This window comes from Seriola lalandi, unplaced genomic scaffold, assembly GCF_002814215.2.
Source record: "Seriola lalandi dorsalis isolate HSWRI2012SDOR001 ecotype SW California unplaced genomic scaffold, Sedor1 jcf7180002055008, whole genome shotgun sequence".
Taxonomy (NCBI): domain Eukaryota; kingdom Metazoa; phylum Chordata; class Actinopteri; order Carangiformes; family Carangidae; genus Seriola; species Seriola lalandi.
Window position 1 is genome coordinate 3,037,544 of NW_019525551.1, and position 22,896 is coordinate 3,060,439.

Sequence of the window (22,896 nt, forward strand, 5' to 3'; positions counted from 1 at the left end):
CCGTGGACACACATTACCCCGTAAATTATGGTTTATATTATATATATGGCTCGTTCTTGATTATTCAAAACACATTTATTTGTAGAAAATAAGCAGTTATTGTTATTTTAAACGATTATTTTGGAAAAAATAAAAAATCACTTTCCATCAGGGAGGGCGGCGCCCTAGCGCCCCCTATTGGCCAGCCGCCACTGAGTAGGTGTAAACTCCAGACTACATGGATGTGTTACGAGAGATTAAGTTGTCATAATACATCCATGAGACAGGCAAATTATTATTATTTTTCATCGATTAATATAATGTCTATTTTACATGTATCCAGTTTTCCATCGATTTCAGTGAAAGACTAATTCCTTCAAAGATGCACCACACAGCGCCACAGGAAGTCATTCCTGCCTGTGGCCATCGAACTTTACAGCTTCGCTTGTCCTTCAGTGTCAGACGCTCAGAGCCAATAGACTGGCCCATGGACTTATCTCACTCCGGTCAGCAGACGTTACTTCATAACTTATTTATTTATACCTATACTACCTTTGCAATTACACCATATATTTAGACCTTTATATTTGCATTGTATATCTTAACTACCATTCTTAACATATTTCTATTTTTTATTTATATATCATAGTATAAGGACATATTTTTTATATTTATATTTTGTATTTATGTTTTTATCTTTATCTTCATAATGTTACTACTTATTCTATACTCTTTGCTGTTACATGTAAAATTATACTGTACTACTAAATTTACCCCTGGGAGTCAATAGAGTATTCTGATTCTGATCCAGATTTTTGAAGTCAAACTACTCTCTACAGGAGAATCCCACTCACCCGCCCTCCTCCCGGCCCACCCTGATACAACTACCAAGCGAACCCGTCTGAAGCTGGGGGAAATCCTTGACACGTGACAATGTTTACTTTATTCTAGAAAATCAAGCAGCTAGTAGCTATACGGCGATGACCGTGTGGCCGGAAATGTTTTATACGATTCACTGATAAACATCTGACTAAGTGTCAAGAACAGGTGAGTATTTGTGTCTCTAGTCTGTCAATCAAAGCTGATACTATGGTCAAAATACGACGAAATGACGTTAGCTTAGCTTTAACACCAGTAATGGTTGGCTGGTTAGAGATGTCGTTCACAATTGTAGAAATTGAATGTTGTTTTGTGTAAAAGAATATACCGAACTATTAATTTAATCAACGGGGGTCGACCTTTAATTCGCCGTATGTCCAAGACAACATACACCTCTAATCCGTTTGAAGTTTTTATTTTTCTGAGAATATTAGATGTTACTTCCTGAGTCTTTTCTCGAAAATTAAACACCATGGTCTGACCCAGTGCTAAAAGTTTACTTGATTTGGTGGGATGTATGTTAACTGAAATGAATAAAAGCCGTCACCCTTCGGAAAATCTTTCGAGTGTTATATTATGACAAAATCGTTTAGAAAAAAAGCAAGAGATTTTTGGTTTGGAGAGATTTGGTTTGAAGTTCTCGCCATTAAAAGCAGGACGCAACATTAACAGCTAACCTAGCAAAACTAGCTAGTCAGTGATGAAATACGCTAATGCTCAAACTGAGCTGCAGACAACAACAAGGCCAGTTTATAGCAGAGACCTGACTTAACCTGACCTTACGGTGTCGGTCAGCACGTTTGCTCATTACACAAGAAACTTTACATAATCTTTTTTTCTTTCACTTGGGCCAAAGTGTCACAAGTTTCACTTTCGGTTTTAAGCACAAGTGGATTTAAGCTCGAAACAATTATAGTTAACGTAATTTGTAATATTTCATGCAGCAAAGGGTTGTAATACTTAGTATTTCCAGTGGCATAGTTCCCTTAGCTTGGTTTGCACCCATTATCTCAAGGCAGATAACATCTGACAAGTGATTTAACCACAGTTGTACTGAAGTACTAGTGTTATAGTAAAATTTTCTTTGCTGTTATAAAGCCACGAGTGTTGTAGAGTCTCTCTATGTATTTATCATTTTTTATTTATATATATATATATATATATATATATATATATATTACCATTAATGTGGACAGTGTCTCTGACACAATGACCATAACGGCATTTGGTTTTAACAGTATTCTATCTCAAAATCTCTTCCCACTAGTTTGCCATCTTATGACAGGAAATTAATCTATGTATTAAAATGCATTCAGCAGAATCATATTCACCACATTGCCCTGAGGCATGAGGAAGTTAAGTCAACTCACTTCAACTTTATTTCTAAAGCACAATTAAAAACAACTGGAGCTGAACAAATGTACAAAGGACAATTAAAATAGATAAAAGCAAATAAAACAAATGTATAGAATAAGTAAAACACAAGGAAAGAATAGTAAATATAGGGTATACAGAATATGTAAACATACTAACAAAAATACAGTTTCATACAATTATGAACATGACAACGAAGTAAAAGATTTGTGAGCTAAAAAGGCCAGTGAATAAACAGGACATACAGGAGGGATGAGTTTCAGATCTGAGAGATCCAGGAGCAGAGTGCCAATGAATAAAATCGGTGAGGTGAGGTGAGGTGAGGTGAGGTGATATGAGGTGGGGCCTGACCATTAAGATTCTTAAAAGTAAGCAGCAAAGTCTTAACCTGAATTCTGAAGTGAACAGGGCCTGGGGTGATGTGCTCATGCTTACAGCTGTAAGGATGCAGTGGAGTTTACTGTTGGAGCATCACAGCCTTTGTATTAATTTGGATTAAGCACTGACTAGCATATGGAACATGTGTATGTAGTTTATATATTAAAATTGGTCTCATAACTGATCAAGATATCATTAACATACAAATCTCCTGCTGAAGCTCATCCTCCATTTTAATTTAAGAAGATTTGGATCTTCTGGATCTGGGAAACTGTAAAATAATGGATTAGATCAGATTGGCCAAATAATGATTATGTTCGAACAGCACAGTTATTATCAGATGAGAACAGAGTTTCATCCTTCATTTCGTTGTCCTGTTTGTCTCCCGCTCAGCTGAATGATAGAGATGAGCAACTCCAAGCAGAGAGCCAGCGATCTTAAGAATGCCTATGATCACAGTCTGGAGCAGCAAATTATGGGACGAGGCTCCAACCTGGCGTGCAGAGATGAGGAGCTGTGGAAGCAGGTGGAGGGGCCACTGAGGGATGGAGATGCTCAGGAGACACACTGCCTGGGTCTGGATCCACTGAGTGTGATGGAGGAGTCGCTCAAGGCAGCAGCAATGGCATCAGCAACAAGAGCAGCCAGGGGTGGGCAAGTCAAAGCCAGAGGAGGGCTGCAAGGCCTGGCTAAAGCTTTTGAGGTCCTGGAGCAAGCGGCCCTGAACCTGTACCTCGGTCCCTGGAGGGAAGAGTACAAAGTAGTCAAGGTTGGCAGAAAAAAAATGATGGAATCTATGATTAAATTTCTGATTTAGGGGGTCCGGGCTATTATAATATCATCAAAATGGCCATTAAAAATAAAATGCTCTTTGGTTAGGGTTAGGGTGAGGGTGAGGGTTATGACATGACATGTCCATGACAAAATCAGTTCAGGGGTTCAAATATGACGCATGTTTTTACATGACTATATGATATTTTAGCGAGGTCTCTCTTGTAAAAGAGACAATGTATCTGATAAGAAATAAGTAAAGATATTTGATTGATTGATTTTCTAATTTTTGATTTGTTTGTTTTTCTTTGTTTCCACTCGTGTCCCAGATGTACTCCGGCATGTTCACCCACTATATCAAACCTGTGCTGTCGATGCCACAGATTAAGAAACTGTTTGGCCTGTTAGGATACCAGCCCAGCTCTTCTCGGCACGAGCAACTTTTTCTCCAGGCACTCGCTGCTTCTCTGGATGAACTCCTCCACTTGTCTTGTGCTTTCTACCTGGCCCGTTGTGAGTGCCGCCTCCTTCAAGCAGCTCTTGGGAAACATGTAGGTGAGCCCCAGTGGGAGCTGAGTTTGGTGAGAGAGAGGCAGAGAGGAAACAACCTACAGGTATGTTTGCCTGGTGTTTGGAAAATGAATTCGTCACTCGTGGGGTGAGGTCTTTATTTTGAAAAGCTGTTATGTAGAGATGGGATGCAGCCCCCGCTTTGTGATTAACCGCTCCAACCACACTCACGCTTCTAGACATTGGTCAAACCCACAGGCATTTTATTTGCATTTTAGGGGAGATCCCAAAGTTTCCAAAGGAACCAAATAAGTCAGGCATAAAATAATGGACTAGACACAAATAGTGTTATCTGATGGAATGGCGCCACCATAGAAGACCATGGAGTCTTGGCCTTCGGTATTTCACTCTGTGAACATCAGGTAGTTTCAGTGAAGGGCTGTAACAAGATGAAACAGATGATCTTTTATGTAGAAGGCTGTGGGAATATGCTGACTTTGACAAATTTTCTGCTACCGTTTGGCACTGGATACATTTCTATCCAGATCTGTGAGTCTCACCATTGCTAATATTCTATTTCATATATCCTTTTCAAATATAAATCCAGTTAAAATGGGGTTTCAGGCTCATTAAATGAGTTTTCCAGATAGATTTTAAATGACTCTCTTTTCTGCTTGGATGCCTCACACATTTTTACTGGTTATTGATTGAAATGTCCAGCGCAAGTGACATTATTGCCAGCTTTTAATACTTGACAGTTTTAGGGAGCTTTGCTGTTCAGTACTCAGCCCTCTGAGGTCTAAGGGCATTTTCTCGATTACTACATTATTTCTTAAATTTTTTAATATAAATAAATAGGGTACTTGCATATAACATAATACCAAAGTGCTTTATATCAGAATTTTCAGAACAATCTCAGCTCTTTCTGTAATGAGGCCCCTTTTTGTCGTAGCGCACTGTGCAAAGAGATAATTTAGCCCAAATGCTGAAAAATTTAAGCCTTGTTTTTGAAGTTCTTCAAATATTTTGTGAAAACAAACCTTTACTGATTTGGATGAATTGTTTTGGTACCTGAAATGGGTTTACCAAAGTCTATAGGTTCATAAAATGAAATTTTGTAATATCACAGTAATATTACTTTAACCAAATTTTAGAGGCTATGAGTCATGTATGATCTCACAAGAACATGTAAGGAAAAGTGGACAGTCTACAGATTCTAACATTTAAACCACATTTCTACGCTTAATATCGCAAGGATTTTAATAGAACCACCCATCGTCCTCAGATGGTTAAATAACTATTGAAGATTTATTGTCCTTGCATGTCAATAGGTCGCCTTGGAAAACACCAAGAAGACACTGAAAGTCAAGCAGCCACTGATGGAGCCGTTGGATGGAGAAATGGACATGGATCTGTACACAGATGAGCATGTTAATGGGCGGCAGAGAGAGGCACTTGTCAATGATGACGAAAGTCCCCGCTCTTTAGCCTGGCTGACTCCAAGTAGTGCATCTCCCGCTCCTGTCAAAACACAGAGCAACGGAATGACATCCTTGTCCTCCTCATCCACCTCCCTGGCTGTCACACAGCAGGTCTGCATCTCTACACTCAACTGCCAGCTGCCCAAGGTGTCACCTCTGGAGTCACAGGGCACCAGAAGCTCCGCCAGCAAGAGGCAAAGCAGACATCCCTATGAGGAGTCAGGGTTTGACAAAGCAGAGTCACAGTCAGTCAGTCTGCAGTTAGAAGCGATGGAGCTTTGCAGGAGTGATGCTGAAGCCAACCACTTCTGCAGCTGTCTCCAGTCTTCTACTGTCTATCCTAATCGATGTATTGAATGCAACACTTTGCACAATATCACCTGTGACTTGCATCAGCAATGCATTATGAAGAACCACAGTATTGTGACGTCTTACAATATGGCTGAAGAAATGAAAGAACAAGGAGCAGAGTCAGCACAGAGTGAAAGTCTCAGAGTGAGTGACAGGGCAATACCAACTCTCACCAGCAGCAGCAGCGCAGCAATGTCTTCATTAGTTCGGTATCATGACCCTGAATCCATAAATCCATCTCTTCCTCCAATCACCTATCACGACTGCTGCAACCTCGCCCAGCTGGACCCTCAGGTCCTGTGCCACACCTGCAGTGTCTTCCACACTCGTTCCTGCAGAGATGTAGACGGCTGCCAAAGACAGCACCACACAATCAAAAAGCTGGAAGTGTGTGCCTGCGGGAGGACATGTCCCAGAAACCCTCTGGTTCTGTGCAGATATTGTGGAAAAGAGTATTGCCGGGATTGTTGGTACAGAAATCCTGTTGTATGCACCTGTGGCCAAACCTTTGACCAGTCATCCTCTGTGTGATGTGTATTAGAAAAGTGGTGCACTAATGAGGCACAACTAGCAAAATCACAATGCCTTAAATATGCACACTTTAAAATCAAGAACAATCAAATCCAAATGTTGCCTTGACACAATTCTGAAATGCAGTATTATGTGTGCTCCAGTTTTCTATTTGCAACTTCTCTCATTATTCTTCTTCATCCAGGTATTCTGTAAATGGACATATTAACCATCATCATCATTTTAAAGTATTGTGTATCTTTGAGACTTGAGGTTGTGGTTACAGTTTGTGCTCTTGAGTCACTTAAATGTAACTTGGTGCAAAGCACACGGACATCTGTTTTCATCTGTATTCAATGCCTGCACTCAGACTGGAGTAAAAATGGTCGATCTGCCACTTGTCTGTGTTAAATGTGTTTTATCATACCTGAGCAAATGACTTGGTGACAGTAGAGTTCTGGTATATACCAGAAACATCAGCTCTCACGTTTATTACTGTATTCAGTCATATTGAACACTAATCAAGTCCTTTCTGAGAACATTTGAATGCCTTTACCTTTTGGCTGAGTATGTGGCTCTTTTTGTATGTAATTGCTCTTGAAACAAACAAAGGCCTCATCTAACAATTATTGTTATTAGTTCATCTGCAGATTATTTTCTTGGTTTATCAAATCATTGTTTGGTTGATAAAATGGCCGTCACAATTTCCCTAAAGGCTCGGTTGAAATATTTGGGCATTTTTGCTTAAAAATGACTTAAATGATTAATCAGTGATCAAAATTGTTGCTGATTATTTTTTAATTAATAAACTAATAATTTTAACCCTAAACCAACATGTTTTTTTGACAAGATTTCAGTTAATACAGCAGGAAAAAGTGCACTAACGGATGAGGAGAGCCAATGTAATGATGTACAGTATGTACAGTATATACACACATTTATAATATGATGAACTGCATTTTTAAGCTTGGTGACAGATCAGCTGTGGAATAATTTAATAGGAAATATATGTTAAATATTCTTAACCTGGAGGTGCCTGCTTTTCATTGGATGGATTAAATCCAATCAAAATCTAATCAGTAATTTGGCCAAATTTACGACTATATTTCATTTAGTATTTTGGAAATATCCTGCAGACAGAACTCCAGAAAACTTGCATTCAGTTGTTAGACTGTTTTTCCAGGACATGTCGTGCGTCCCCCGTCCAAATCTGACCAGGGTCACGTAGACTCGTCCAAATTGTGTTTTATATTATTATTTGACATTTTTGTTCAAAGAACTTTAGTGATAGCTTCTGGATAATTTCATGATGTTTTACATCAGTGTATTTACAGGAGTTGAACAGATGGAGGTCATCTATTGAAATGGGTCATATTTTTTGCTGTACAAGCATTTTATTCATCATGACAGTGTCAGACATAATTCACAAATTTTATCATGAACATTTCAGCTTCTTTATTTATCAAGCATCTGGAGGTCCACAGAACTTTGCTCTCTTGGCTGCATTTTAAAGGGATGTAACTGCTTTGGGGTTTCTGCCATGCACCTTGTAGCAACCACAAAAACACTTCCAGTGCTCTGATGTATTTTTATTTGAAGCAATTCTCCATGATCCTGGAACCAAATTCCAAAAGAATTTCAGGTTCACAGATGGTGTGGAGCAAAACTTAAATCATATCATCAGTTTTACCGATCGCTGATGTAAATGTCCGTGGTCGGTCCTGAGGATTTGTCCGGTTTCTATTGATTGTGCTCGTGCCAGTTGATGTTGATGAAGGTTTTACTGTCCATGCGGTCAATGTAGAGGACCCCATCCAGGTGGTCCATCTCATGCTGGACGATACGAGCTGTCCAGCCGCTGGCCTGCCACGTGACAGCTTCACCCTTTTCATTCAGACCTGCAGGAAGAGCATGCAGGGGACAAGAAAAATATACAGAGATGTATTAGTATCTGTCCTTTTAATGTGTCTACTAATAAGACACAGAGATGCCAATATCACATCAGAAACCTAGTCTAGTGTCAGCACCCTTATTAACACTATTCATACTCTTATAAAATGCTCCGTTTAGAATCTTTTTTATTGTTTTTTTAGTGTCTTTTTTTTAAGACTCAGATGATATTTGGCACAAATGGTGAAAAATGTAAAAGGCAATGTTGTATAGGAAACACAGGATCAAGTTATAAACATGCGTACCAGATACTTCCACAGACAGGTAGCGAGGAACTGTGGCAGAGTAGCCTGAGATGCTCTCACATGCTTCCTGAAACAGCACAGTCCGACCATCCAGCACCCTCAGCTGTGGGTTGACGAAGATTCTCAGGGGCTGGACGGCGAGACCACGGACCTCCCTCGATGCTGTCGAACTCTCTTCCAACATCCTCTCCGGATATTCCAGGGCCATGATGCGGAGTGGCACCCCAATCTGAGGTGCACTCAGTCCAACGCAATCAAGCTTCCGCATCACTTTCACCATGGTGTTGATGACCTTTTGGATCTCCGGCCCTGTTACAGCTGCAGGGTCAACAGCAGCTGCGCTGGCACGCAGCACTGGGTCTCCTACTTGGCACACGTGACCATACGGAGGACTGGGAGAGGGTATAATCTTCCGTTTCATGTAATGGAGATAGGAGCGCACCTTGACATTGATGCAGTAAGAGCGTCTGCAGGGTACAGGTGAGTGGGGTGAGATGTGTGAAAGACTAGTGTAGGTCACTGTTGGTGAACTCGAGGCTGAGGCTCTGCAGTGAGGGGCTTTGGATGCACAAAGTCTGAACCCCGTTCTGGAGAGTTGGAGCAAAGATACACATGATGTTGTGTTCATGGTGGAGCTTCAACTGGGAAGAAGTATCACATCAGGGGGTGATACACAGTGCTGTGGGGACATCATACAAAAGAAGGACATGTAGTTACTTAATGTTTCTTACCCTGTGTCATGAAGACCACATGCCACATTTTGAGACTTAATGAAGTCATTAATTTGATGACAATGAAACATTTAAATTCAGGCCCAATCTTGCCCTCATACGTCCAGACAAACATTACACCTATAATTTAATGTTTAACATGTCATTCCAAAACCATGGGCATTGATTTACAGCCACTCATCTGATTTCAGGCCAGTGCCGCAGTGTTTACTTCTGCCACTGGGGGGCGCAATTGCTAAAACATTTCAATTTGAGATGCCATAGCAAGATTTTGGTCATTTTATATTAGATATAATCTTTGTCAATCATTCATGCGGTTAGTTTGCTGCAACGCTTCCTCCGTTTAGCAGAATATAGCTGAGCAGTACGTTAAACACCGCCGACGGGGTAGTCTGGTGAAGCGAAACATGCGCGCCCAGTCAATAGCCACTACAAGGTACAAAGCTAAGTCGTTAGCATGAGAATATAGACGTTACATATACAAAATACACTAGTAATTCTACTAACCAAGAGTAGTATTTGCCAATTTAAAGACTGTGTATATCTCGGTTACCTTGCACTAGTTGGAAAGGACCAACACCACACACTTAGGAGAGGACGTTACCGCAGCTCAGTGAAGCTAGTTCCGGGTCAACAAAGTCACACGGGAGAGTAAACTTCAGAATAAAGGTCTACCTGCATATTTTCACCATGGATGTATTAGAAGAATGATTTTCACTTATTTTGAAAGTAAGGACAAAAACGTCTGCAGTATTATTTACCTCTTAATTTCATTGGGGAAATTTAATATTCATTGGCGAAATTTCTTAAATCAATTCCCTCATTTTAGTTCTTTCTAATTGATCTTGAACGTTACTTTTAGTCTCTTAAATTGGTAATAAACAAGAAGTCCATGTCAGTAGTTAATGTATATTCTGAAACGCTTGTCTGAAGAAGTCTCCCACCTAAATTATATATTTATAATTTTTTAATTTATGTATTTGTTTTGTTTTAAAAAAAATAATAATTTCCATCTTTTTTGTTGAAATTATATCTGATTCTTTTATTTAAGAACTAATATCTCTGATTCGTTGTAAAATTTCCTAAAACAAACTTTATTTACATGACAACCGTCTTCAGTGAGTTTGACCCGGAAGTGATTTTGCAAGTTTTTCAAAAGGCGAAATGATCTGTAAATAGAACTTCGGTGGTGAACAATTGACATCTTCAACTTGTCTGTACATGTCCAGCATGGTGGGCGATCGGAGCCCATTCATAACTCGACTTTGAAAGGTCCAGCGGCTGATGCCCGGTCTTCAGAAACCCGCGGAGCTGAGAGTCGTGGTATCAGTGTGATGGAGGGAAGAGCGCTGCAGGCTGACAGTAACTGTTTACTGAGTTTACCAAAGTTACCGGTGTGGATCATAGAGTACGTCTGGGTTCACAAGATGATGGATATACAAGAAGGTCGGTGTTCAGTTATTTTTATGTACTGAAAGTTGGGGTAATAACACTTTAATTACGTTTTATTACATTGCACTGCAACAACGTTGTTTGTTTGTTTGTTTGTTTTGTGTGCTTAACTGTCACCATACAGAAAACTATTGTTGCATGCAGGCTTGGAAATCTAGGTTAAAACAAACTGCAGGACAGATATAACAGACTGTATGCATTTGTTTACTGTACTGCCTGTGTATGTATTGAGTATGAATATATACAGTACATTGATATGTGTAAGTATATATAAGGAGCCTATGTAAGCAAAGATATGATAAGTTAGCGCAGCCACAAGTTGCTCAGTGTTAACATCTTTGTTGATCACTTTAAGTTTTCATTTAATTCATTCATTTTCATTTTTAATTCTTAAACAACAATGAAAGAGTCTCAGCTTTAATTTGAATAGATTTACATCAATATGAAAGACCTGTGTGTGAGAAAATGTTTCCGATGAGATAGAGAACCTTGTTGGAGAGTCACTGCAAAACACAACAGATGACTAAAAATGACAGATACAATGAAATTAAAATCAGAGGAGGATGTGACGTGCTTCATGTTTTTTTCGCTCAGTTGTGGACCCTTCTGATTGGCCAGATGTGGACTCTCAGCCTCTTAGCATTGAGGATTCCTGGAGGCTGCGTGTTGCCTCTGCCCAGGTATATTCCATTGTGAAGAACAGGGACATGGAGCACTTCGAAAAAGTGATGGGCTTTCTGGAAGCCACTTACAGACTTCTACCCAGACTGGTGACTCCCATCAAACACATGAAGGTCATGTTTGGCCTTAAAACCATGGTATGGCAGTGAGTGCTGGTAACCTTCAGCCTGTAAAACTGGTGCTACTGACATGTTCTAGTAGAGTTATTCCATGGCTGTATTTATGTGCTTTCTGTTTATCTACCCCTCTCTCTTGGTTATTGTTTCTCTGTCCAGGTGATTATGTGGATGCTCAGGGAGGGTCGAGGAATGGTTGATACTCTGTTTAAAATCGCCCAGTTCTTCCCAAGTAAACTACCTCAATACCAAGATCAATGTGTAAGTGTCCAACACTGAAACTGTCCAACGTTCTGCATATTTCTAAGTCTTTGAAACAGCTAAACATGCTCTTACTCAGTTGATCTTAGACATGTGTAGAAGTCAGGGGCTTAAATTTTACCTAAAGTTGTACTAATCATTGTTTTGATATAAAGAATGGAAAAAAAGATGACTTTCAATGGGGAAGGGGTCTGTTCTGCAGTTTCCCTCATCTCTACAGAGCATTTTAGCCTCTTTAAGCTCACTGTTTTGGTTCATTCTCACCACTCGCCGCATGTCTGCTAATATTAGCCATATCAACTTCATGAGGTGGCGATTTATTAATATTTTAAGTTATTGTTGCAAAGTCACTGCAACTAAGAGAATAAAATTTAATATCAGATGCAGATTAAAAAACAAATTATTTAAATGGAGTGAATTTTTGAGGAAAAAATCTAACGATGTCTGTCTGGGCATTATTATCTATTTAATTTAGCTAAAAAATCTGTCTGATTAATTTAAATTAACTTACTTATTTATAGACAAGGTAATCAAACAAGCATGTCATTTACAGCATTGTCCAAGTTAGTATGGTATCACCTTGCCGTCCCTAACTACTGCCTATTTTAAAATCTTACCAAAATGAATAGCTGCAACAATGATCTTCTGTTTTATGTCCTGTTTTCTTGCACAGAACCAACATGAGATGTTCCTCATGAGGAAGAACAATATGGACTTTAAGGCTCTGGCACAAGCTCTTGCTATGGACAAGGACAAACTTGAAGATTATATTAAGGTAGAAAAACAGGTCTGAATATCTGTATGTGCCTTGTTTGATTGATTTAATAGCTGTGGGGATGAAGGACATTTTGATTGAAGGTGTTCATCTTGCCAAGTGGTACCTTAAAGCACGAGATGGAAGAGCAGGGGGAAGGGGTGAGATTGATTGCCTTGTTACTGAACTATCACTGAACTACAATCAAGTTCATAATCAATGAAACTAGTGTTTGATTGACCTCTAGCTCCACAGGTCTGTTGCGTAATGTATATTATGTTTATAGTGTAAAACGCAGATGAGAAGTCCATAAATGAAATCCTGATGTGGAGGTGTGCTGAGTCCAGATGCATTATCCTCTACACCACGTCTGACCTTGTAGACAAACTAGAGTGGGTTGAAAATGCATTTTCCCTTAAATAGACTTATAGTAACATGGTAATGTTACTGAAACGATGAGTAGATTTTATTTACACAACTGAATTTTTATCCCAGTTGTATAAATAAACAAATTATATTTTTATATAATTTTTTCAAATGTATTGTCTCATGCTGCATTCATACAACTAGGCCCAGTCTGCATTCGGCTTACAGGACACCAAAAATGAACTAAAGTCAGTCATTTTCATACAATACTACAAAATATCTTAGAATAAAGAAAACCCTCATGAATAATTTTACAAAATCAAAATTTCAGACATCTATAACAGAATTTATACATCTCTGACAAATATGATGATAAATGATAAATACTAATTAAACATCTGTCAGATCTTGTTTTTCAGGCTTTAGAGAGAAAGCTATTAACGACCATTCTGATTTCTGATCACCTCTACATTGGATCATTTTGTCGAGCCATTTCCTAAAGAATTGATATTCTTTAATCAAAATATTATTATGTAAAGCACAAAGGAAAATAGGACTCAGCACACAGCTCACACATCCTGTAATTATACTGAATGTGTCTTTAACCTGCCAACTCAGTGGCCAGAGGAAGTTTTAATAAGCACATACAGTGAGGTCCAATGGAAAAGTGGCACTGTATGTCCTTAATTTTTGTCTCAACAAAATATTTTCAGTTTATTTTTCGTTTATCCTGCTGTGGTTGGTGTGAACTGGGAGTATAAGAGAATGAATGGTCAGTGTTGTCTCAAGGTATTACAGACATGTAGCTCTCTGTTGAATTAGTCCACAGCACAGGGTTTCTCTCTCAGTCCTTTTCTATCTGGCAGGGGGCGCTACAGATCTGCATTTGAAGATAAATCCCTATGTGCACCATACACATGTAGAGGTAACCATGTACGTGCAACATCCAGAAAAGGATGTAATGAGGAGTGATTAATGGTAGTTGTTTCTTCTTGTGGCCAATCAGACCTAACAAACTCTGACTGCTGTGAGGAACAACTCTACAAAGTCTTGTTTATATGCGGCGGAGAGAAGTTAGGCAAAAACAGTTTCCCAGAAATCTCTGGAACGCAAGTATTAAAGTTCAGTAGTTAAAACAGTAAACAGACAGATGGAGAGCAACATTGTGGACCAAAACAACCGGTTTCTATGGAAACCCATACCCCGACTGTTTCATTTACCATCTGACTGCAAAAGAAAAGATCACACCAAGTTGTGTGTAACGCAGGTCATTTTTTTTTCATACCTTTGCACCTTGATACATTTACTCTCTACCTTTTGAAATGTATAATTAAAGCCAAAGTGTCTAAACCGTGATGTACATATCCAGATGATATGACACATGCTGTCTGTGTTTCAGAAACAGATGGAGACGCAGTACGGTGAACATTATGCCCAGAAAGTAGAGGACAGGCTGCTGCACTATCTACATGAGCTGGAGACTGTGTTACCAGGAGATACTTTCATTGATAAGGTTTGTGTTTTCCAGTATTGTACACTTTAATCTGCTTGCAGTTTGGTCCCATCTGGAAAAAGCTGCCCTAAACATGGTTTTGGTCGATGAGATGTACAATCATATAGTAAAAAGCTGTACTGACTCTGCTGGTGTGATTTATAAATGTGTCGCACTCAGTTGTACTACAAATAAACACTGCAGTGTTTATTATGTACTGCGTTATTATATCGGTTTGTCTTGTATGTCAGAGAATATCTGTAAGTTTTAGTCGAGACCAAGAATCAGCATTTCAGTCAAATTTAAGCTTTCAAAAGCTTTAAGTGCTTTCAAATGAGATTTCATCCAAGTGATTTTAGGCTAAAAGAAAATTAATGTAAAAATAAGAAATAACAGCTTGTCTGATGAAGAATGCAGCAATTACTTTGCCCAGGTGGTAGTGTTGTACAAGACTGTGTTATATAGTAATTGTTAATTATAGGTTGTACACTACCATTTAAATACATTAGTAAAGAAAATATTTGGAACCTTTATGTATGCAACACAGCTAAGTACGAGGGAGCTAACCACTGCACAACAAGCCCAAAACCAATCTTCTACAAACCTAACCATTGCATTTTAATAACCAGTAGATGGACCCATTCAAATTAGACAAGATCAGACGATCAAATGTGTTTGACAGTTAATCTGTGTGTGCTTTTGCATTTTTAATACATACAACAAAATGAACACTAATTTAGTCCCAATCATCAAAACATTGCTCCATAGCGCCATTAGTGGACAAAAACTTCTCAGGGTACCTTTCACTCAGTCCATAGAAGAACCAGAAAATAGCCACAGCTGAATTACCTCTGACCATGATGGGAATTTTTTCATATACTATATGAATATGTTCACTAGATCCTGAAGAAAGAAAGTCCTGTTACTGAAGAGGAGAAACTGCTGCTGGAAGTAATTACCTCTGACTCCACGACCATAGCAACAACTCTAAGGAAACTGCTGCACTGCGGTAAGAAAGACCTACACACACACACACACACACACACACACACACACACACACACACACACACACACACACACACACACAAATGATTGATGAAAAAATTTATTTGGGGAAACTCAGCAGTGTGTGTGTTGGAATGTTCCTCACGCTTATAATATTAATTCAGGAATGCATTATCAAAATACAACAGGAAGTATTAAACGTCATCAGTGATGCAGCTCCAGCCCAATAATCAGACTGAATTGCCATGGTATTTGTTTATGTTAGTTGTTTTCTTTTTACTAAGTTTTATTTTGCCCTCAGTAACGTGATGTATCCTTCCATTGTCATTTCCATAGTGGTTGCAATTTTAATACTACTGAAGGAGCTTTTGCTGTTTAGAGAAAAAAACTCTCACCCCCATGGGGTGAGTGCAGTGTTCAAAATACTCAAAAGACCAGTGAATGTCCGTACCAAAGAATTTAGTTCAAATTGTTTATTGAATCTTTTCAGTAAGAAATGAACAATTACAGAATTCTGGATCAGATGTGCCTTTTCCTAACCAATAACAAGTGTTGGTCAGTCCACAGTCTGACAACCTAACTTTTCCTGATCCAGTGTATTTATACAAGTACAAACAAAGAAATGTGCATGGGCGTTTTGTTGTCTTCTGATTGGCTCTGCTGGCTTCCTCCTTCCCGTCTGACTCCGACCTCAAGTGTTACCTAAAGCTCGGCACGCTCAAAGGAAGACAGTTAATGTATACATATAAATTACCAATTATCTACCTCTGTTACCTCCGGCTGCCCCCTACACATGCCCATAGGGTGATCTTTATCAGTGGTTGTAAATAGTTTCCCTGAGGCAGATGTTTAAACAACAACTCCCCCTTAGCACCTAAATATCCACTAGCATAAATCATTAAACAGTTTTAACGTTAATAGCCTGAAATACAACAACACTACTTTTAATTTTACTCCCTCCATAACTGGCTTGTCATTTCTGAATAAAGCCATAACAAATATTTTACGTAATGATATGTAAAAAATAGATGAAGCAGTGTTAGCTACATATTTCATGTCTGAAAAGGCCATTACGATACTGATATTGTTACTCTTGTATTTACCTTCAATTAAAAAAAATCACCATGGGAGTCCATAAATCATTCAGTCAATCAATCAGTCAGTCAGTCATTTTTATCACCTTTGATACAGGTAAGTGCAATTCAAAGTGCTTTACAGTTGACTGACAAGCTGATAATAAGACAGTATAATATAAACAGAAAAACTCTTTTAAACCAATGTACATGTGAAAAAGAAGTGAAAAAGGTAATAAAATAAAACCAATAACACGGACAAAACACAATGAAAATAAAATAGATAAAAGACAATAAAACATTTTTGTGCATATGAAGTGTGTTATTGTGTCTTCGTGTGTGAGTGTATCTGCATAAAGATAGATAGATAGATAGATAGATAGATAGATAGATAGATAGATAGATAGATAGATAGATAGATACTTTATTTACCCCCTAGGAGAAATTCATGTGTCCATTAGCTCATTGTTGATGATAATAATAAATAAACAATAATAATTAGATTGGTCCACTTCCTTTGGCTGAGGTGTTGTATAGCCTGATGGCAGTGGGAACAAAGATATTCTGAACCTCTCTGTTCTGCAGAGCAGTGAGATGAGACGTTTACTGCAGCTGTACTGTAGCTGCTTCTCTGTCCTGCCACAATGTTGTGGAGAGGATGGTTGTAATACATTTCTTATCCTAATGCTAACTGCACATTTGTTAATCAAAATGAACTGCCTCTCCATTCTTCTAGATGTTGCTTCCTGTCGTCCAGCCGGGGTTTCTCAGTCATCAGAACATGGAGACAATGAAATGGAAAGCTCTCAACTCTCAAAGTCTGTGTCATATGGCAGCTCCACAAACGTCCTTCTCAAGTCAGTGGAAGACAAAACTCCCCTAGAGGTTTTTAAGGGAGGAGAGGGGGCTGCCCATGAAGTGTCCAAGGATAGCCCCCTTTTGTGGGAGAGTGACAGTCATTTAGATGTTAGTAGACATCAGCAAAGAAAGGAAGATGGTGAGGTAATCAAGAGGGTGGAGGAAGAGGGCAGTGACAAAGTAAGGCGGGAAAGCAGTCAGAGAAGCAGGGAATGTGTTCGGGAGGCTTCTTCCTCTCCTCATTTCTGTTCCAAACACCGGCGATGGGTGAAGAGCATCCTGCAGGGGTGTCCTGACGAGTGTTCAGAAGAGCTGTTGCTGCTTCAGGCCAATGTTTCTTCTTCTCCACCACTGTTCCAGTCATCCTCATCCACCTCTTCATCACAGGACCTCACCCCCTCTGACCTCATCCCCTGTCCCCCTGCCCAACAGCATCCACCTTCCCAGACCACCACCCATGCTCAGATAGCAGCCGAGGTGTCTAAACCGGCAAATCCCAAAGATGGGCAGCGCTCTGGAGCAGCAAGTGATAACTCTCAAACTGAAGCTCCACCTCTGCCCTCCTCCAGAGACACTCCTCTGTCTGCTCTGTTGTCCCCGGTGGTCCGACTGATAGACATTGCCTCTGCCGGACACAGCTGCCCTACCTTTAAACCCCATCAAGCATCTCTAAATCACTTCATCATGTCTGGTCACACGCAGACAGCTTCTGCTTCCAGTTCTCAGGTACTAACCTCTCCTCATTGCCATACCTCAAGGAACAAAGACTCTACATTTGATCAATTAGAAAGTGTGGCCCCAACAAATCCCCCAAACACCACGTCCAAATTGCAAACAGGCTCAGTATCCCATGATGCAGCTACTTTTACCAGCCAAACACAAACTCAACAGTCTTTCTCCAGACTTTCAAGAAAGCGCAGAAGGGCTTGCACTACCACCGGACAATCACAGACTCTGGATGGATTCAGTCAAAACCCTTTGGCTGAACCGTATGAAAAGGCCCCAACTACCTCGGTCTTTACTGCTAATCAAATCACTTTGTCTACAATATCATCTCCACAGGTTGTCCCTCAGAACTCCATCAAACCCCAGACAAACAACACCAGCCCTTCTCAATCAAAGATGCTACCATTCTCCACTGTCGTCTCCTCTACCTCCAGCTCAGACTGTCTGGCTGTCAGGTCTGACACCTGCAGAGTCCGCCGAGCCCAGCTGAGGTTATCAGCGCTGAGTCAGGCTGTTCTGCTGCAGTCCACACTGCTACAGCCCTATGTGAGTCTTACCAGGCTGAGTGCTCAGGAGTGTTACCGAGTGACCGAAGGGAGATCCTCAGCCAGACATGTAGAGCCTGTGTTACAAGGCAGCAATGAAGAGAGAAGGAAGGAGGAGGAAGAAGATTCAGATTCTTCTTTTGATGTGAACAATCTTTACTCCAGTTATTCTTCAAGCAATGACAGTGAGGAATCGCTTCTTAATTGCGACCCAGAGTACAAGCCTGGTATTAAAAAGAAAAGACTATGTATCTATGTAAAGACTACAGTATGAGTTAGCTAGGAGCCTGAATCATATATGAACGTTTGAACATATGGACTATAGCCTGAGTGATAGTGGAGGCGTGAGACCAATACTGATATTTGGGATTTTAAAAAATCACATAAAAATATGTTGCCAAGAGTACACTGTTTTAACATGAACAATCTCATAAAGATCTCTTAAATTCTCTTTTTAAAGAATTGTACGATCAAGGCTCGAAGGAAATTGGACATTTTACAAAGTAAAATGCAATTTCTTGTTATTTATTGGCCGACATCTACACAGATACTAATATATCTACAATAAGCTAATATTGTCTGATTTTTCAGTTTATCAGTTAGTGTTGCTAGATTCAGGTTTTAGGAGCTGACGCTGAGTCTGAAGGGAATGTTACACTCCTATTCATCTGACTCCAGGTTATAATACAGACAAAGTTGCTGACAACAACAATCAACCTCATATCCAGCTACAGCAGGGAGTTCAGATGAAACCGCTGTAAGCTATCTGCTCAATAATAATATGTCAATATATGATATGTATATATGACTTTTAGCTTGTTGTGAAGATTATTGTAGCCAAAAACCTGCTAAAAAAATCACTTTACAATTTAAAAGACTATTGAATATGTTTTAAAGGACATACTGTACATAACTTGAGAACCTTGGGGCTTTCACCTCCGCCTTTAGGGGCTGTAAATGCACAATGAATAGAAACTAGTTGGTGTAAATGTTTGAACAGTGCTGAATATCATATGTGTTATTATAGAAGGCATCTTGAGTGTTTGACTGTTCTTTAACTACAGAAAATGGTTTCTCAGTGTGGATTTGTTGACAAATCTAAATAACCCAGTGGGGTTCTTAACAGATCTTTGTGATGTTTTTTTTTATCAGTCGTTCAGTCCAGCACTTTGGGCTAGGCTGAAATATCTCTGTTGGATGTACACTCATGGTCACCAGAGGATGAATCCTATTGACTATTCCTGGCACCATCAGCAGGCAAAGGTTCTCACTTATCCAGTGAGATATCTCAACATCTACTCAATGTATTGGCACAAAATTTTTTAAAGACAGTCATGGTCCCCAGATGATGATCCAGTTGACTTTGTTCATTGCTGGACTTTTCCTCTACCACTACCATGAGGTTCACATTTGTGCTTTTGACTGTCTTGACAACTATTGGATGGGCTGCAATGAAATCTTGTCGTTCATATCACTCTCTCATATATTTGAATGTGGCCAGCCCAGTAGCATGGAGGGGATGCAAACACACAGTGTGCTGGCTACAAAGCTGAACCTGTTTCAACCTGCAACACAATGTGACATCATCCAGCAAGATGCTGTGTCAGCCAATCACATTCATAAAACAACTGTAGCTGCGATAACTTTCAAGAGTTGTTTTTGTTCTGAATCCCCACTTGGTAAAAATTCTAATAACTCTTGTGATCCCTTAATTTTTCATCTACATCGTCACGGGCTAAATTTCAGCATGCAAACATGCTAAAATGGTGAATATGGAAAACATTATACCTGCTAAACACCTACATGTTAGCATGTCACTGTGAGCATGTTAGCATCCTGGTGTTAGTGTTTAGCTCAAAGCACCACTCTGCCTAAATACTGCCAGGACCAGAAACAATTAGAAAACATTAGTAATACAGCTGCTAATGATGTGTGATCAGAACGCACCGTTCTGAAATGTAGAACTTGCTGTGTAAAAAGTTTGCATTAGTCATATTTGTCATTTTAGTTAATTTCAGTATTATTCCAAATTCATTCAAGTGTTAAGGGCGTGATGATTTCAGGTCAAATGAGTGTTTTCTGCCATGTGGAGAAAGGCAGACTGTCTGTAAATGACTTGTATGACAGGTGTGGACCACCCCAGAACAAGAGAGACAATTTTAAGTATGAAATCACTCGTCATTCATCAACTTTAGAACAAATCTGTTTTTATGAGTCGGCCTTTCTCACAGTGTTTTTTCTTAAGAGGATCCAAGTTAGAACCACTTGTGCACAGTGCTTCTTCACAGCACCAAAATCAGTTCAGCTGCTCTATGAGCTCAGAGATTGATTAAAAACAAATAGTGTATAAGGCACAAGGATGAACTAGCCTGTGCCCACTTGCCTGTTACCTTGTCAGCTGATGTTAGTGAGTGTGTTTACATGTGCATTAGTGTTCTGGTTTTGAGCCTTTTCCTGTTTTTGATTAAAGTTTGGATATGGTGTTTAAATGTCACAGTATCCTGTTTCTAGCAGAGTACTCCAGGTTGTACATCCAGGTTTCTGAAACGGGGATAAGCTGTTATACTAGTGCGCATATAATCGCACTCAGTCAGACCTATTCTCCATGGACCGCCCACTGGGAGTCACGTCTGCTTTCTTTGGCCAGTTATGTGCTTTTCTCCTGAGTTAGTCAATCAGCTCAGTGGACGTTTAGCTCTGTAAGGAGAGCTCCAAAGTGGCACGACTCAGCACCAGCTGTCCTCATGACGGTCAATTGTGTGGTGTGTGCATAGATGGTTAAAAAAAACAAACTGGTATGGACGTGAGCAGCAAATCACGAAGGGTCAGCTCTGAGGTCAACAGTACCCCCCCTGTTTGCTTATGTGTGTTTACACAGTGTTATTGGAGGGAATAGTAGATAGAACCAGCCTCTGTGTTTGAGGTAAAATGAGGACACTGGTTACTGGCTTTTGACCTGAGGATTGATTACGAAATATGCCCTTGAATGATGCATCCTGGACATAAAGTTCAACACAGAACAAGTAAAGTATGTGACTGGTACTAGTGTCACAATGGACTTCACCTGGACATGAAACTTTGCATGTGGCTCTTCAGTCATCAAAGAATATTGTGTTTTTTACACTTGCAAGTGGAGGTCTGGAGAGTGATTAAGCTTATACATTTCTTAGCCAGTGACTGAACTGAGATTTACAATTAACGGAACTTCAAGTGAATTTGAGACTAGTAGTTTCACATTCATTACAAATGTTCTGTGATAGTAAGTTAATGAACCACACATTCTGATCTGATTATGAAATACTGAACCATGTATTTCACCAAGGTTCTGCATTCTGAAGTTGAAATTCACAGTTATTGACGGTAACCTCGCATAATGTTAGCCCGGAGTACGTCTGGATGCCTGGTCTACATGAAGGTTTATATTGTCGGTTTCAGTGTATATATTTTTGTTCACATCTTTGGTGGTGATTTTGAAATCTGAGAATATAATCAACACTGACCTGATGTGTCCGACCATTTCTGTAACTTTCGGCAAACTGACAATCCCAACATTCACACCCACTTAACACTAAGATTAGCCAGCTGTGAGACAGACTCTCTCTTTTTATTCCCCTGCCCCAGCGACAGTGAGAGCCGGAGGTTGTCGTCCGTCGCATTGTCATGGGCATGATATCTCAGAAAACACCTTGACAAAACTTCTTCAAATTTGGTTTTGGCCTCGTGAATACAATCTCTCCGTAATGCCTTGAGGGAATTTCTTCAAATTTGGTAGAAACATTCATCTAGACTCAAGGACAAGCTGATTAGAATTTGGTGGCTAAAGGTCAAAGTTCTATGGTCAAGGTCACGGTGACCTCACAAAATGCAGTTTCGGCATTGTGAACACAATATCTCCATAACGCCTTGAAAGAACTTCTTTAAATTTGGCACAAATGTTCACTTGGACTCAAGGATGAACTGATTCGATTTTGGGGGTCAAAGGTCAAAGGTCAAGGGTGTGGTGACTTCAAAAAACATGATTTTGGCCTAGTGAACGCAATATCTCCAGAACTCCATGGGAATCCCTTCAAATTTGGCACAAATGTCAGTTTTATTAGTTTGCATGAGTGCAACACTATGAATGAGACAGTCTGACAATGTGCACCATATCCCCATTTTTAAATATAATTGTCTCCCTCTCTTTTCACTCTGCCTTCAAGTGTGGCCACTGAGAACAACTATAGCACTTTAATGTACAACATTGTTAGACAGAATGTCTTAAAAACTAGTTCTGAAAGACCATGAAATGGCCCAATTCCATTCTACATACTAACTGTTTACAGTTTTTACTATATACCAATATTTTTGCAGTTAAAATAAAAAACATGCAAATACTTTTTTTTTTTTTTGCCAACAGGCATCAATCA

General features: G+C 39.6%; 3 protein-coding genes across 5 annotated transcripts; 2 read left to right on the forward strand and 1 right to left on the reverse strand.

Moving 5' to 3' along the window:
- The first annotated feature begins 892 nt into the window (after positions 1-892).
- spata2l (spermatogenesis associated 2-like) lies at positions 893-6,630 on the forward strand. The gene is made up of 4 exons (XM_023397472.2): positions 893-1,026; positions 3,004-3,379; positions 3,711-3,995; positions 5,223-6,630. The coding sequence occupies exons 2-4, from the start codon at positions 3,008-3,010 to the stop codon at positions 6,252-6,254; spliced, it is 1,689 nt and encodes a 562-aa protein (XP_023253240.1). The 5' UTR covers positions 893-1,026; positions 3,004-3,007; the 3' UTR covers positions 6,255-6,630.
- A 972-nt stretch (positions 6,631-7,602) lies between these two features.
- Positions 7,603-9,799, reverse strand: pdf (peptide deformylase, mitochondrial). 2 transcript variants are annotated; one of them, XM_023397434.2, is made up of 3 exons: positions 9,713-9,799; positions 8,429-9,107; positions 7,603-8,131 (listed from the first exon to the last, which is right to left on the reverse strand). In XM_023397434.2, the coding sequence occupies exons 2-3, from the start codon at positions 9,054-9,056 to the stop codon at positions 7,974-7,976; spliced, it is 786 nt and encodes a 261-aa protein (XP_023253202.1). In that variant the 5' UTR covers positions 9,057-9,107; positions 9,713-9,799; the 3' UTR covers positions 7,603-7,973. The 2 variants fall into 2 exon arrangements, with proteins under 2 accessions (XP_023253202.1, XP_023253203.1); XM_023397435.2 differs by having other exon boundaries at positions 9,667-9,791.
- A 513-nt stretch (positions 9,800-10,312) lies between these two features.
- Positions 10,313-20,979, forward strand: LOC111647708 (uncharacterized). 2 transcript variants are annotated; one of them, XM_023397353.2, is made up of 7 exons: positions 10,313-10,605; positions 11,206-11,429; positions 11,568-11,669; positions 12,343-12,444; positions 14,189-14,302; positions 15,182-15,290; positions 17,098-20,979. In XM_023397353.2, the coding sequence occupies exons 1-7, from the start codon at positions 10,494-10,496 to the stop codon at positions 18,762-18,764; spliced, it is 2,430 nt and encodes an 809-aa protein (XP_023253121.1). In that variant the 5' UTR covers positions 10,313-10,493; the 3' UTR covers positions 18,765-20,979. The 2 variants fall into 2 exon arrangements, with proteins under 2 accessions (XP_023253121.1, XP_087027642.1); XM_087171516.1 differs by lacking the exons at positions 10,313-10,605; positions 11,206-11,429; positions 11,568-11,669; positions 12,343-12,444 and adding an exon at positions 13,232-14,056.
- The last annotated feature ends 1,917 nt before the right edge of the window (positions 20,980-22,896 follow it).